Source organism: Hemitrygon akajei, chromosome 28 (genome assembly GCF_048418815.1).
Source record: "Hemitrygon akajei chromosome 28, sHemAka1.3, whole genome shotgun sequence".
Lineage (NCBI taxonomy): Eukaryota > Metazoa > Chordata > Chondrichthyes > Myliobatiformes > Dasyatidae > Hemitrygon > Hemitrygon akajei.
In genome coordinates, this window is record NC_133151.1 from 29,658,680 (window position 1) to 29,676,035 (window position 17,356).

At 44.2% G+C, this 17,356-nt stretch overlaps 1 protein-coding gene, 1 non-coding gene and 1 pseudogene across 2 annotated transcripts; 1 reads left to right on the forward strand and 2 right to left on the reverse strand.

The window, feature by feature from the left end:
- The window catches only part of LOC140717792 (uncharacterized), an 819,648-nt pseudogene that overhangs the window by 717,739 nt on the left and 84,553 nt on the right, over positions 1 to 17,356 (forward strand).
- LOC140717789 (histone H2B-like) lies at positions 3,209 to 13,541 on the reverse strand. Its single transcript, XM_073031513.1, has 2 exons — positions 13,406 to 13,541; positions 3,209 to 3,870 (listed from the first exon to the last, which is right to left on the reverse strand). Exon 2 carries the CDS (start codon positions 3,626 to 3,628, stop codon positions 3,254 to 3,256), a length of 375 nt encoding a protein of 124 aa, XP_072887614.1. The 5' UTR covers positions 3,629 to 3,870; positions 13,406 to 13,541; the 3' UTR covers positions 3,209 to 3,253.
- Positions 14,739 to 14,810, reverse strand: trnad-guc (transfer RNA aspartic acid (anticodon GUC)). The gene has a single exon. It is a non-coding gene; the product is annotated as a tRNA-Asp (tRNA).

Below are 17,356 nucleotides of genomic sequence, written 5' to 3' on the forward strand. Positions count from 1 at the left end.
CAGTAGCCCCGGCAGCATCTATGGAGAGGAATAAATAGTGAATATTATGGGCCAAGACACTTCATCCTATCTAGACTGTTTATTTCTCTGCTGAGATGCTGCCTGACCTGCTGAGTTCCTGCAGTACTTTGTGTGTGTTACTTAGCAGTTTATTCTCAGCATCTGCTGAACCTCAAGTTTCATATCTACATTTCTAAGTGAGTGGGACTTTGACAGTTGTCATACAAAATGCCCGTTGTCATTGAGTAACAAACAGGAGAAAATCTGCAGATGCTCGAAATCCAAGGAACACGCACAAAATGCCGGAGAAACAAAATGCTGAGAAAACAATGAGGAGTAAATTTTAAAGGTGGGGGAGGGGAGCGAGAAACACAAAGTGATAGGTGGAACTGTGAGGGGGACAGATGAAGTCAAAAGCTGGGAAGTTGAGTGGTGAAAGAGATACAGGGCTGGAGAAGGTGGAGTCTGATAAGAGAACAGAAGGCCATGGAAGAAAGATTGGGGAGGAACACTCAAGGGAGGTGATGGGCAGGTAACAAAAGTGAAAAGGGGATGGGGAATGATGATGGAGGGGAGGCATGACCAGAAGATGAAGAAATCAATGTTCATGCCATCAGATTGGAGGCTACCCAGGTGGAATACAAGGTGTTGTTCCTCCTACCTGAGTGTGGCCTCATTGGGGCAGTATAGGAGGTCATGGATTGACATTTCCATTGATTATATTGTTTGTGGAAGCTTGCTGTGTTGAAGTAGATGCTGAGTTTTCTGCATAAAAACATTGACTGCTTTTGGAACATGTGGCGTTGAACCAGTACTTGCCCCCTCAAATTAATCCAGTGTATTAACAACAGCACGTCACCTCCCTTTTCCAAAATATAATTCAACCATTCTATTACCATAAATTCCATAACTTTACACAAATGGGACATCAGTGATATTGGTCTATAACTAGAAGTATCCAACGGGGGTTTCCCAGGTTTTAGAATAGACACTACCATTGCCATTTTCCATGAGGAGGGAAGATGGCCTGGAAGTCCAAGTATGATTCAAAAAGTGTAATATTATCTCAAAAGAGTTGTTGGCCATACGTTTAAACATGCAATAACGTGTATAATCCTTTCCTGGAGCCATCTGACCTGTACTATTAATAGCTTTCTTAAATTCACACAAAGGAAACTCTACATCACTATCATTGCTACAGCTGGTCTCCAATACATTAAGGTATTCTCTTAAAAGCTTATCCCTAAATTGTTTCGTCTCTTAACCAATTTTGATTATGAATTGCAGCAAATGACTGAGCCAGTACTCAACCTTCTCTCTTTCAGGAACAATTGTATTAACTTTTTCAATCAATACTGGGAACCCTGTGAATCCCACACTCCCATTTTCTTAATCATTCCCCAAACATCTCCAAGTTTAATAGTCCTTTCAATACTATCACAATATGACCTCCATTAAATCTTTTTCACAACCTTCGTTACTTTCCTCACCACAGCCTGTGACCTGTTACACTTAATATGATCACTCGGATAGTGATACAGTACTTCTTAACTTTCTCTCAATAATTGTCTCCGCACACTCCTCCGTCCACCATGGTACAGCCTTTCTCCTATTAATGAACTTTTTAGTATGAATCTCATCCACACCAGTTTGATGAATAACGTGACATTTCATTGCAGAAATCCACATCATACTCACCATTCAGCTCATACAGATGCTCACCACATAAATCATTAAAACTTCTCCCAATTTGCTTCACTAAAGTTCCACCTCCTAAAAGTGGCCTCCTGTCCCTGATATAAATCCAAACCCAAGCTTACAAATATAGGGAAATTGTCACTTCCCAATGCTTCCTCTCCCATGACATCTCACCACTCACTCCAATGTTCAAAACTAAAGTTACATTTACAGTAGTTTCATAACTATTGTGCACATTAAATCTTGTTCCTCTCCCACCATTAAGACACACAAGATGTGAAATATCTAAAACTCCTCTACAATGAAACCATCACCATCATTCTGAGAACAAACCCACAGTTTACTATGTGTTAAAATCCCCACACAATACGACCCTTTGTGAGCTAAGGGTCTCCAACTTATACTCTCCAACAAATCAATCAAAAACTTTCCACAATGGTTATAATAATATACCACTTTAAAGCCCCTACCTGTGGAAGAACATATGTCTTCAAATGCCTCATACATTTCATTTATGTCCAAAACTTTAAGCCCTCTCATTATGAAACTTGCAACACAACACCCAATTACAATATAATCTTGGAAAGAACTTAAATGTGGTAGCAACCAGGTTTCCTGAATACATACATCATCAGATAGATTTGATTTTTTTTTCAGAATTAACTTGAGGTCTTGACCATGAGAAATCAGGCTTCTGGAAATCGCCCTTCTTATAGAGTCTGGGGGAATGTATTGGGACGTTAATGATTGGTGAATCTGTGACTGATCTGATTGGAAAGAGCAAATAATCCAATCAGGGAGCTGCTTTATTCACCAATCAAGAGACAGCAACGGCAGAAGCGCGAAAAATAACCGTCGAACCGCCGAAATAAACTGAAAATTGCAAAACACCGCCAAAAACGCCTTTGTTGCTAAAATTAAACCACAACAGGTTTGTTTCTCGACCCTTTACCCACGTTACTGAAGTCTGAAATATTTAAACCAAGTATAGTTAATATTGCGACGGTGTCTAGTAATTTAGTTAACAGACTTCTTTCAATTGATAAATGATTAGAATAAAACCGATTGTCAGCGTCTGTTCGCGGTCGGTCATTGTGTAAACGCAAGTCAGTTTACCATCGGGTCGCCCTTCAGAAAGTGGGCTTCAGAAATACTCTGAACGAACCGTGACAGTGTTCGGCACTCGCGTTGGAATGGGGTCGAGAAGTAACCAAAATGGGACAAAATTTAATGAACCGCATTCTCCACGGTAATTAAACCAGAAACAACAATTAGTGTCTTCTTCAGAGAAACCTGATGACCGAGAGGAAATGACAGGGAAGGGGTGCGTCACGATTCCGTGTCTGTGCAGAACGCAGGAATGTAACAGAGAAATCGGGATTCTACTGAAGAGTGGACAGCAAGTTCTGAATAACGGAGATAAGATTCTGAATGAGCGCATCAACAGGAAATATACAAATTTACCTCAAATCCATGTCTCAACATTGAATAACTCTTTTAATGAAATCGTGAGTGGCTCTTAAAAGAGCCTTTGATTTTCGGGTTTGTATTGTCTTTACTTGGAACTGGTGTACTTAGTTACCGCCTTTGTCCCTTCGGACACGGCGTGCTTGGCCAGCTCCCCGGGCAGCAGCAGGCGCACGGCGGTCTGGATCTCCCGGGAGCTGATGGTGGACCGCTTGTTGTAATGGGCCAGGCGGGAAGCCTCACCCGCGATGCGCTCGAAAATATCGTTCACGAATGAATTCATGATGCTCATGGCCTTGGAGGAGATGCCGGTGTCGGGGTGAACCTGCTTCATCACTTTGTAGATGTAGATGGCGTAAGTCTCCTTCCTCGACCTCTTGCGCTTCTTGCCAGACTTGCTCGCCGGTTTGGACAGAGCTTTCTTGGCGCCCTTCTTGGGAGCGGGTTTCGGTGGATCAGGCATTTCCTCGTCGGTGTCAAACACAATAATAAGCAGAACCTGTCCCGAGCGCGGATTAAATAGGCAGCGCCCAAAGTGGTATGTTAATGAGGATGGGATTGCTGAGCATTTCCATTGGCTGTTTGGAGAAAGGAATCACCAATCGGAACGCTGGGGGATGGGAAGCGGCGCCAATGTGTGGCGGTTACCGCTGTCGTTTAATGCAGGAGGAAGTACAGAAGGGCAGAGACAGGAGGGGGTGCGGGCTAAAATTGAAAAGGGAAACGCAAATTTCAAAATCAGAATGCAAATAAAATCAGATGAAATATAGTGAAATTAAAGACTAAAACGTTCAGTTCATGACACAGGGCAGCAGGAGAGCGAAGGAGAGATTTGGACATTTCAATGTAAAGTTCAAATCGAGTTTATTTATGCCCAGGCGAAAGGAACAACGTATTTGTAACAGCAACACAGACACATTGCATCAGACACAACATTGACAGGAAACACTGGAATAAAATATTCAAATAGACAGAGGACTACCAGAACAAAATCAAAATAACAAAGAGACTATGCGGGCAGTAGGAGAATCACCCCTCTTGTGCTTTTTCATCTCGTCACTCTCGATTCAGTGTCACGCAACGCTGCCACTTTAATCCGGCCCATACCTTCACTAACCTGGACCAACTCTTGCCTTTATTGGATTTCCCTCCCCCTTACACGAGTCATTGGGTTTGTGGGGGTTTGGTTAATCGGGGTGTGTGCCCCCTTGGACCTGAGGATTAGGTTTGAGGGTAGGGCTGGGGGATGTATATGTGAGGCTGGGAGAGATAAGGCTGTGGAGTTTAGTATAGTGAGATATGTGGGGCTATGGTGGATAGGGTAGTGTAGTGGAGCCACTTTAATCTAGCCGATATCTTTCATTAATGTGGTCCGACCCTACTTGGCTTAATGAACCGGGTGTGCAAAGGGATACATCATTAGTAATGCAACCTGGGTCATTGTGGGTTTCGGGTCTTTAATCATGAGACATCCTCACCCAGGCGAACCAGGCAGGGTTGATCAGGCCTGTCTTGTGTTTATCCCATGGGCCAAGATAATGAGAGGCATGTAATTCTGCATGTTGTGGGTATTTTAGACCTTGTTATTTGGCTTTATTTTGACCATTTGGGTAGTACAATGTTCTGAGGCTTCGTAATCAGGCTTTACCTCCTAGTAAGTTTCCACTTCCCTACTTTAAATTTACACCTGTCTTTATTTATTACAATCAGACCACACAGCTTCAAAATAGAGGGGCATCCTTTTAGAATGCAGATGAGGAGGAGTTTCTTCAGGCAGAGAGTGGTGAATCGGTGGAATTTTTTGCCACAGGCAGCTCTGGAAGCCAAATCACTGGGTATAGGCAGAGATTGATGGATTCTTGATTGGTCAGGGAATGAAGGGATACAAGGGAAGGAAGGAGATTGGGACTAAGAGGAAAAAATGATCAGTGATGATGAAATGCCAGAGAAGGTTCAACAGGCAAAATGGCCGAATTCTGCTCCTATATCTGATGGTCTTATGGACACATTTAGTGACTAAAATTCTCCCGGACACTGTTGATCTCAGCTTTGACTCAACCCAGCACCTGAGGCTCCAGATTACTTATATAAGGAATGCAGAAGTCTTTTGTGCTCAGATTAAAGAAATATCATCTAATTTCCACCCTGAATGCTTGTCACCTCACTCTGAGCAAGACACAAAATGCTGGCGGAAGTCAGCAGGCCAGGCAGCATCTATGGAATAGTGTAATGAGCCGATGCTTCGGGCTGAGAATCATCACCAGGACGAGAACTGATGGAAGGGTCTTGGCCCGAAGTGTCAACTGTTTACTCTTTTCCATAAAGGCTGCCTGTCCTGCTGAGTTCCCTATGCATTTTGTGTGTGTTGCTTTGGATTTCCAGCATCAGCAGATTCTCTCATGTTTGTGATTTATGCCTCATTCTGAGGGTGTTTTCCTCAGTTATGGAGCTCTCATTCAGGTGAAAGATCCCCCTTGCCTACTGTCTGTCACATCCTGAAAGAATCGAAAAGATTTCCTCATTTTCTCATTGACTGCACAAAATACAGATACAGCCCACTCACTCTCCTCTCACATAACAAACCCTCCATCCCTGGAACCACCCCAGTCAGTGTGGGGAACAGTCACTGCACTCCCTCTATTGCAGGGATATCCTTCCTGAGGAAGTGTGACCAAACCCAGACACTACATTGAAGGTGTGCTCTCACCCGGGCCCTATAGAATCCCAGTGAGACATCTGTACCCCTCTTCTCCACTCCTACTGGATCACAGGACAAAATACTGTTTGCTCTCTCCTTACTTGTTGTACCTGCACATTAACTCAAGTGATTTGTTTACAATGACACCCAGGTCCCTCTGAACATCCCCATGTGGAAACGACTCTTACAGTTTGTTCCTGGGAATGGGTGATCTCACATTTTCCCACATTCTGTCTCCATCTGCCCCATCCTCAACCATTCACTCTCCTGTCAACATCCCCCAAACCTTCTCACTACTGACACTGTCCCTCCCGCTCTGCCACAGCAGCAGACATAGTCACTGAGTTATGTAGCACAGAAACAGGCCCTTCAGCCCAACACATCCATGCTGACCAAGTGGCCAAACAAAATCATTGTCAGTTGCCTGCAGAGGTAATCTGCAGTTACACTGATGGGATTATCATATTGGCCCCCAATTACCACCGGGATGTGCTGGAATGGAGACGTTTATGTTTATGGAGAGGTGCCAAGCAGGGTTGTCTTAGTGGGGGACTTTATTTTCCATAGAATTAATTAGATCTTTCCCAATACTTAGATGCACAAGATTTCTTCAGTGAATCTGAGGAGTGTTTGAAATATTATGTACAGAGCCCAACCAGAGAAGAGAAAATACGGGAATTAGTTTAGGGAAACGAGCCAGGCCTGGTGACAGCTAAGTGTCAGTGAACATTTTGGGAACAGTGATCACAACTTTTTTTTTGGTTATGACTAAGAATAAAATCAGATCTTGTATGAAGGCACTGAATTGCAGTAGGGCAAGTTAGGATGGAGTAAGACAGAAGTCAAGGGGCATTGATGGGAGCAGCCACTGTCAGACAAGTCCACATCTGACATGTGGGAGTTGCTTAAAGACCAGCAGCTCAGAGTTCAGGATCAGTATGTTCCTATAAGGTGTAAGGACAAGGATAGTAAGGTAAGGGAACTTTGGATGAGTGGAAAGATCCTACATTTAGTCAGAAGGATATGGAAGGTTTATGAAGCTAAAATCAGACTGGTTATCTTTGGAATATAAAGATAGCAGAGAAATGCTAAAGCAGGTGATAGGAAAGGCCAAATGGCACCACAAACTCTCCTTGCAATGTAGGACCAAAGATAATCCCAAGGCCTTCTGATTTATATTAATAAAACGAGGCTAACCAGAGAATGGAAAGGTCTACTCAAGATTAAAGGATGAATGATGTGGATGAAGTCAGACCAAATGGCTGAGGTACTAAATGAGTATGTTGTGTCAATATTTACCGAGGAGAAGGAATTGAATGTCAATGAAAACAGAGTGGAGCAGGCTAATGTTTAAGGAGGAGATTAAGGAGGAGGTTGTGCTGGGGCATCTGAAAAGCAATAAGATGGATAAGATTCCAGGACCAGAAGGCATATATCCTACAATAGTGAAAGAAGCAAGTGAGCAGATTGCTGGGGATTTGACAAGGACCAGTGTGTCCTCAATCACAACATGTGAGGTCCAACAGTGCTGGTGTGTTGCAAATGTTGCAGCTTTGATCAAGAAGTTAAATAACAAGAATCCAGGAGCTGCAGCTCCTTACGGACCGTGTTAGAGAACCGGAGATGCAGCTCGATGACTGTCGTCTGGTCAGGGAAAGTGTGGAGGGGATAGAGAGGAGCTAAAGGCAGGTAGTCACTCTGGGGCCTGGGGAGACAGATAAGTGGGTAACAGTCAGAAGAGGGTATGTCAAGAGGTAGATGCTCATCTTCTGCACATCCAATTTATCAAGGCCTTTCACCATTTAATTTCAATTAGGTCACCACTCATTTTCCTAAATTCCAATGAAGACAGGCCCAAAGCCATTAAACACTCTTCATGCGACAAGCTGTTTAATCCTGGAATCAATTTTGAGAACATTCTTTGTAACCCATCCAGCTCATCTTTCCTGAGATAAAGGGCCCAAAACAGCTCACAATACTCCAGTGAGACCACACCAGTACTTTATACAACACATTATTATGATTGGTGCAGATATTGTGGGCCAAAGGGCAGGTTGCCATCTGTTCCATATTGTGTACTGTGCTTGATCTAACAGCTATTGCAGGGACATGGTTACAGAGACTTGGACTGCGAATTTGATATTCCTACATGTTTAATGTTCCACATGGAATCGGCAAAATGGAAAGGAGCAGGGTGGATTTGTTTATAACGTGCGGGTGAAGGGGTGGATACAGTGCCATCAAAAGTATTCAGTCTCCTTTGGAGGTTTTCATGTTTATTGTTTTGGAATGTTGAATTTGGCTTTTTTGACACTGATCAACATAAAAGACTGAAGTGAAAACAGATCTCTACAGAGTTATCTAAATTAATTGCAAATATAAAACACAAAATAATTCAGTGCATTAGTATTCACCTCCTTCAATTCAGTAATTAGTTGATGCACCTTTGTCAGTAATTACCGTTGGCTCTGTGTGGATAGGTCTCTATCCGCTTTGCACATCTGGACCCTGAAAATTTTCAACTTCTTAGAAAACTGCTGAAGCTCTGTCAGATTGCATGCGGTTCATGAGCGAACAGATCCTTTCAAGTTCAGCCACAAATTCTCAATTGGACTGAGGTCTGGACTCTGACTTGGCCACTCCTGGACATTAACTTTGTTTTGGGGCATTCCTGTGTAGCTTTGTTTTTATGCTTGTGGTGATTGTCTTGCTGGAAAACAAATCTTCTCCTAACTCGCAGTTCACTTGCAGACTGCATTAGGTTTTCCTCCAGGATTTCCCTGCATTTTGCTACATTCATTTTATCGTCTACTTTTATGAGCCTTCCAGGACCTGCTGTAGTGAAGCATTCCTACAGCATGATGCAGCCTCCAATGTACTTCATGGTAGGGACGGTGTGTTTTTGATGATGTGCAGTGTTTGGCTTACACCAGACTTGGTGTTTAGTCAGATGGCCAAAAAGCTGAATTTTGGTTTCATCAGACCATGGGACCTTTTTCCATCTGGTTTCAGAGTCCCCCCTCAAGGTTTCTGACAAACTCCAGGTGAGATTTCATGAGAGTTTTTTCCCCATCAGTGGCTTTCTCTTTGTCACTCTCACATAAAGCTGTGACAGTGAAACACCCAGGCAACAGTTGCTGTATGTTCAGTCTCTCCCATCTCAGCCACTGCGGCCTGTAACTTCTCCAGAGTTGTCACAGGTCTCTTGGTGGACTCCCTTACTGGCCCCTTCTTGCACAGTCACTCAGTTTTTGAGGAAGTCTTGCTCTTGGCAGATTTACAGCTCTGCCATGTTCTTTCTATTTCTGGATGAGAGTCTTAACTGTACTCCAAGGGTATTCAGTGACTTGAATTTTTTATAAATCTCCTGAATTGTGTTTTTCAATAACCATTTTGCAGAGTTGCTTGGAGTGTTGATCTGACTTCACGGTGTAATTTCTCCCAGGCTACTGACGCACCAGCAGCTGGCCCTTCCAGATATCGGTGTATTTTTACTACAATCAATTGAAACACCTTGATTGCACATGGTGATTTCCATTTAATTGATTATGCAATTCCTAAAATCAATTGACCGCACCAGTATTGATCTGGTGAGTCATATTAAAGGGGGTGAATATGTAGACAGGCAAATATTTTGTGTTTTTTATCTGTAATTAATTTAGAACACTTTGTAAAGATCTGTTTTCACTTTGACAAAAAAAGTCTTTTTCCATTGATTAGTATCATAACATCCCAAATTCAATGCACTGTGTTTCAATACTGCAAAATAATAAAACATGAAAACTTCCAAGAGGCATGAATACTTTTCATAGGCACCTTACATGTGGGGATAGTGATTGGGAAAGTGGGAAGGGAAAGAAGACATGGGGAGGATATCAAAGAGAGATGAGAATAGAACTGTGATTGTCATGAAAGACTTAATCAGAAGCAGATTGGGATACCACTGCATCGAGTACCTTTGCTCTGTGAGCTGCAACAACCACGACCTGCCAGTGCTAGTTTTGTTTCGTATTCACATACTGACATATCGGTGCCTTACATCTGTCTGAAAAGGTGGCAGGGTGGGAATGGGGACAAGCTGTCACTTCCTATCAAATGCTGCCTCAAACTGCCTCTGTCAACCAAATCCAGCTCCTGGCTTTTACATATGGCTTCGCTACTAAGCACGAGTGGAACTGTTTCTACTGTCAGCGGAAGGTGCAAATGGGTTACTGGGATTATATAACCAACTGCATTGGGCAGATTGGGCTTGTCACCCATGGTTGGCAGCTCATCTAGTGGAAAGAAAATTCTGATCTCAAACCCCCACTGGTTGTGGCTAGACCCATTCAAGCGGAAGGCTTTGGGAGTAAGCTCCGAGGAAAAATCCAGAACTGGATTCCCTGTCAGTCTGATGTTCAATGCAGACGGGCAATCCTGTGACACAGCTGGTGCCTGACTGCATTGGTCTTTGTTGTTGCACTGGATTCATCAGCTGCATGGAGAGCAGGAGCCCCTGCATGGGCAACAGCTTGCTTTACGTATCGTACTACCCTGGCTTGCATATTGACATTGACAGCGAGTGCACGACCCTGGTCGACCATGGTCGACCCTGACCAGCGGAGGGCCATCACGAACATGTCTGTCCATGGCTTCCTCTCCTGCTACAATGAGGCCAAGTACAGGTTGAATGAGCAACACCTCACATTCCGACTGTGTCGCCTCCAATCTCGAAGGCGTGAACGTTGATTTCTTCAAATTCAGGAAATCACTATCCTCTGTTTCTTGCCACACTCTACCTCAGTGCACTTTGCACTTAATGTCAGTAAGACAAAAGAGCTGACTGAAGGATACAGTCAAGGCTACAGTCAGACTCAAGGCTACAGAACACGAACCAGTCCTCAGAGGGATCAGAAGTGGAGAGAGGGAACAATTTCAAGTTCCTGGGTGTCAATATCTCTGAGGATCTAACCTGGTCACAACATATCGATGCAGCAACAGTATAAAGAGAGCAAGACAGCGGAGATATTTCATCAGGAGTTTGAAGATATTAGGTTTGTCACTTTAAAACACTCAAAACCTGCTACAGATGTATTTGATATATTATTTGTTATTTCTGTTTCTGCACTATATTTAATCTACATAATATACATATCCATATAGACACATTCTATAATTTACTTATTCTTTCTATATTATCATGTCCTGCATTGAACTGCTGCTGCTAAATTAAAAAAATTCCTGACACCTGCCGGTGGTAATAAACCTGATTCTGGTTCTGACTCTGAATTCATCCCCACAGACGGATGTGGCCAATTCATTGGGTATATTGAATGATGAGGTTCTTGATTGTGGGGGTAAGAGTGTTTGAGAGGGTTAAGTGATCTGTCATGATCTCTTATTCCTGGCAGAATGGGGCAGCAGACAGAATGGGCCAAATGGCCTAATTCTGCTCCTGTGTCTTATGGTCCGATGGTCTCGGAGCAACTGCAGGACATTTCAAAGGGAAAGTTGAGCAGGCAGACATCGTGGTGGACGGTGCATGTTGGTAATAGCAACATAGGGAGGAGGAGGGATGTGGTCCTGTGCAGTGAATTTAGAGAAATAAGACAGAAACTAAAAACTAGTAAGCTCTATATGACTCCCAGTGACACTTGTTAGTGCAGGGAGATATAGACAGATACCACTGATGAATGTGTGGCTGACGAGCTGGTGCAGGGGACAAAGATTCAGTTTCATGGATCAATGGGGATAACTTCTAGGAATGATTGACAGAAACTGTTCACTCCCTGGGGTCTTCATGTGAAGGAACAGTTTTCTCCCTCCTAAAACTGCAGGGAATAGTTTTAACGTGACAGGTTGGAGGTTTAAAGAGGATCTGAAGGGTGAGGTGATGGAGGTGGATAAAATTATGTGAGACATGCAGAGGTGAGAGAGACAGAGACAGTTTCCCTTGATGTGGGTGTAAAACTAAAGGGAATAGTTTTAATGTGAGAGGTGGGATATTTAAAGGGAGTTTGAAGGATAAGTATTTCACAGTGAGGTATTCCAAGTGAGCCATCAGAGGAGGTGTTGGAGGCAGAAACACACAAAGTCTCTGGTCATGAACACTTCTCGGGAACCTGTCATTACTGTGTTCATCCTGCCCTGGTTGATCTTCCAGGTGTTGAGTACATTGTTATTTTCCATCTGTATTAATGATCTCGATGAGAACGTGGTAAACTGGATCAGCAAGTTTGCAGATGACACCAAGATTCGGGGTGTGATGGACAGCAAAGGTGGCTAGCAAATCTTGATGTAGGATGTGGAGCAGCTGGCAAAATGAAAAAGGTTACAATCTGGAACACACTTCCTGACGGGTGGTGTAGGCAGGTATTTAAGGACCATCTGGATGAGCATTTGAATCACCAGGGCAGGGTAGGAGCCACCCAGATTAGGGGTGCAGTGGACAGTGAGGAATGGAAACAAATGTTGACTTGGGATGTGGACAAGCTGGAAAAGCAGCAGATGGAATTTAATGCACACAAGTATGAAGTGTTTTTGAACATAGGCTTAATGTGAGAAATCTGTGGTTTAAAGAGGATCTGAGGGTTACAATCTGGAACACACAGCCTGTGGGGGTGGTGTAGGCAGGTACTTAAGGACCATCTGGATGAGCATTTGAATCACCAGGGCAGGGTAGAAGACAGACCCAGGGCTGAGTTAGTGGAGACAGATTCTCGATGGTCAGTATAGACATGCAGAATTCACTGACTGTGAAAGTGCAGTGGGAACCTGGAACATAGACTTCAGGATGGACTTACCTAAAACACTCAGAACCCAGGACAAGGGACTTTTGTTACTGAACAAAAGTATTAATGGTCACACAGTAAACCAAACCCCTCAAACGGTGACCAAAATGCTCCCATTCCCTGTGCACCAGTAACAGTGCTTTATATGGGAAATTGGTGATGTCCTCTGGTTAATATTCGGAGAGATGGCTGACAGCTTCGTCACAGTGGGAGGGTACAGATATCTTCTCAGAGGATAAGGGGTTCACTGGAACAGGCTCATAGCTGAGAATGAAGGTAACAAACCAAGACAGAAACAAACCCTCTGGCCCATTACATTTATGCTCCTCATCACGCACAGCTATACTAATTCCACTTTCCTGCATTAATTTCATATCCGTCCGGGCCTTGCTCACTGAAGTACCTGCGCATCTGTCTCTAATACTGTTACACATTTCCTGTGTGTGGCATCACAGGTAGACACGGTTGTATGTTCTACTTGCCTTATCAGCCAAAGAGCTGCCTCTCATTGGAATTGTACAAAACTGTTTAAAGACAGATTTAAAGGGGATCTGAAGGGTACTTATTTCACACAGAGAACAGCTAGAATCTGGAATTAACCCCCAAAATAGAGTCAGTGATTTATACAGAACTGAAACCGTCCCTTCGGTAAAACTCATCCACGCTGACCAAGTTGTCGACCTGAACTCGTCCCATCCGCCTGCATTAGGCCCGTGTCCCTCTCAACCTTTCCTATCCAAGTAACCGTGCAAATATGGTTTAAATATTGTACCTGAGGCAGAGAGCCGGTGCGGTGAGGCGCTGACAGACACTCACTGTTCCGTGGGCAGGAAGAGGAGAGCCCGATTCCCACAGTGGAGCCGAAACCCCAACAAATAAAGACCGAATCCAACATCTCGGACTTTTCGCTCCTTCCCCGCCCTGGACTGTTTCCAGGGAAACGACGTCGTTGACGATGCGACGTCATTTCGTTGTTTTCTGTGACGATAATTTCACGTGACTGGGTGGGGTTAAAACAGCTGTCAATCAGTGGAGCCACCAGAAAACATGCGAGAATTGTAAATAGAATCGGTATGGGGTGGGGGGATTTCCAGGAACGGTGGCTCAAACAGGAACGGCAATAGACGACAACAAGCAGCCAAACACGGCGGCGCGGCCATTACTTGATTAGCCTCATTCCCTGCAAGGGTGTTTGTGTCACTCCAGTTTACAGTGGGCAAGGGGGTTTATACTCCAGCTGATGTTGAAACTCGTTTAAATTTCTTACTGGGAGCACTGTGTGGAGTGATGACCCAAAGAACAGCTGCCTCCTATCTTTCAGCAGTCCTCCTCTTCAGATAGATGATTACAGGATCACTGTGGGGAGCCGAATTTTCTATGCAATTCAACAGCAGCCACAATCCATGTTTTCCTTTGCAAGACAAAAGGGATGCGGAGAGTGTGGAAGTTACAGTAAGTCAAGTTAATGTAGAATTTGGCAAGGAAAGTTTACAGAGAGTGTCAGACAACCCAGACAAGAATGGTCTTTGAGAGCTTAGTGTCCCTGTGCACAGCAGGGGACTGGAGCCATTTTGAGCACCAAAACAAGATGAGGATGCACACGAAGAGTTCCAGGGTGACAGTTAATGTTGGTTACAAGCAAGAGAAATGTGCAGATGCTGGAAATCCGAGCAACACCCACAAAATGCTAAAGGAACTTAGCAGACCAGGAAACATCGATGGAAAAGAGTAAACAGTCGACGTTTCGGACTGGCACCCTTGAACAGGACTGAAATTGGTCAGTTAACTTACTCCTCGGTGGGACTTTGCGGGAGTTAATAGCTGACAACAAAGCCCCGGTTTAATGTGCTCGGAGTGACGGAATCTGTTACTGAGTTTAACAACGAACGGTGATGAGATATAGATTCTCAGGGGACATATGAGAAAAGAGAGTGAACGCCCCTTTCTTCTCGGAAGACTCCACCGTCCCGGGCTCACAGCAGCCCGAGTTATTCCACCTTCCCAATGCTCAATGAATTGATCGCCTAAACACAAGTTCTTTGTCCGCTTTTATTTGTCGTTTTAAGACAATATTCTTCTTGAAGAATGCCGCAAATGTTTACCATCTCCCCGTCGGGGTATTGAACCCCGGTCTCCCGCGTGACAGGCGGGGATACTAACCACTATACTAACGAGGAACTGCAAGCAATACCTCTTGGCATGCATATTAAAGGGTACACGAGTGTAAATAGATTTGTCCTGATGTTTATTGACTGCAATACTGGAGCCTTTCACTCGTGTCCTTCCCACAGCACTGTCTCAGTTTTCTCGGTATCTCGCTATTATCGCTATTTCTCCAGCGATATAGTCACTTTTTTGTGTTCAAGGATTAGTGAAACGAAGCGTTCTCATTCGAGCCCAACTCCGTGTTGTTGGAAAGATAATTTTTAATCACAGTATATATATATCAGATTTTGTTATGGTTCAGGAGTGAAACGATTTGTAGCTCATCGAATCCACTTCAACCAATCACTTCACTGAAAACTGGCTGTTGTGTATCTCCGGGCTGTCGGAGAATGGCGGCCCCAACTGGACATAGCAGGAACTGCAGCAGACTGAGGCATCAGAGTCACCAGAGTTTGAAAGCAGTCCCAGCCACTGTCATACACCACTGGAGACGGTTCAGGACCCGAGTCCCCTGCAGAATAATAGAACGATGGTGATATAATGCTGAACATAGCTGTCTTCCAGGAAACCGACGCAGGTCGATTTCCGACGATCGTAGTTAGTAGACTTTTGATCTTCTTCCATCGAAATCATCAGGTAATAGACAACAGACAATAGGTGCAGAAGTAGACCATTCGGCCCTTCGAACCTGCACCGCTATTTTGAGATCATGGCTGATCAACTATTATCAATACCCGGTTCCTGCCTTGTCCCCATATCCCTTGATTCCCCTATCCATAAGATACCTATCAAGCTCCTTCTTGAAAGCATCCAGAGAATTGGCCCCACTACCTTCCGAGGCAGTGCATTCCAGACCCCCACAACTCTCTGGGAGAAGAAGTTTTTCCTTAAATCTGTCCTGAATGACCTACCCCTTATTCTCAAACCATGCCCTCTGGTACTGGACTCTCCCAGCATCTGGAACATATTTCCTGCCTCTATCTTGACCAATCCCTTAATAATCTTATATGTTTCAATCAGATCCCCTCTCAATCTCCTTAATTCCAGCATGTACAAGCCCAGTCTCTCTAACCTCTCTGCGTAAGACAGTCCAGACATCCCAGGACTCAGAGACGGGTGGTCTAACCCTGCCAACTCGCGTACGAACTCCCGAAATTATTTAAATAGATGAGTAGGTGTAAAATTACTATTCACCCTAGGCTGGCCGGTGGATCACAGATGGATTTGCTGTCCCTCACATTTTCCCCGGTGAACCGATCAGTACAGGTCCCTGCTCTCACTCTAATCCAGATTCCCACAAAAAACCAGGACACATCAAAACATATGTTCACACTGAGTGTGTCAGTCTACTTAACACCCACTCTGTGTAACTATACCCTGTGGGATCTCTCTCCTCATTCCCCGGCTCCCTCCTTACGACAATAAATTAAACATTTTATTGTGATTAACAAATATAAAATAGAATCAGAGTATCAAGCAACCCTGACACAGGCCTTTCGGCCCATAATGTCGGTGCTGACAATCAACTACCGATCACAACAGAAAAGAGCTCGCTTACCAGCTATTGCCTCCAGTGTCTTGAGGATTCCAGTGCTGGTCCAGACAATTCTCTAATATTGTGCCTCCACCAGCCTCTCAGCATGGGTTCCAGTTTCCAAACACCATCCGTATGAAGTTCTTCATCCGATGCTGTCTAAGTTTACACACGTCAGGACAGTTTCCTACTGTCCTGATAGGGTCCGTTAATTTAATTTGACCTCTGACACCTCCAGAGCTCTCCTTAGGAACAATCGTCAATCCAGCGACCGAACGGGTGACCCCGGGCCCAGCCCGCTCCCGCTGCGCCACTCTGCTCTCGGCTGAACGTGGTGTTGCGCTGCTCCGCTGTGTACGTTGCTCATTCTTTTTTTTCATTTTTTTATCTGTCGATTCCTTGCTGACATCACATCGTTTCCCTTGCTAACCGCTCTTTATTGATTTATTTCACACCTTTCTCTCTGCCCGTGTCCCTCTGCTTTTCTTTCCGTATTGCCGTCTCCTGCCGCATCTTGTTATTATTTCTGTGTTCCGACCCATTCGGAGGCCTCTATCGCGACACGTCAGCAATGAATGTGTTTTACATTATTTTATTAACCCATTTTCAGAGACCCTGCTGTCACATATCCTTTATCTTCCACCTTCTCTCTTCCGCATTCTATTTTACCACCGGGCTGTTCTTCCAGATAAACATTAACGAGTCTAACAAAGGACAGCGGCTGAGCTGCAGGCCAGATGACCCGAATGACATTAATTTCCTCTGATGGCGTATTTTGCACCTTACGATAACTTCACTCTCACCTAGTTGTGATAATTTATTCAATCCCGATATCTCGTGAACTTCTCGGCCCCGTTAATGTAATTAAATAAATAACATAACGGCTGATGTGTTTTGCTGCTCTGCTGGTGTGAAAACTGTTGACCGAGGCTTTGGGCCTGCTCTGGGTGCTGCGGGATCGTATGTCAGTCCGAAAAAGGATGTTGTTGGATCGATTCTATTCTTTGCACGATGTGTTTTTCT

Coding starts and splice junctions, on each gene's coding strand:
- LOC140717789 (XM_073031513.1), bottom strand. CDS start 3,628: ATGCCTGATCCACCGAAACCCGCTCCCAAGAAGGGCGCCAAGAAAGCT.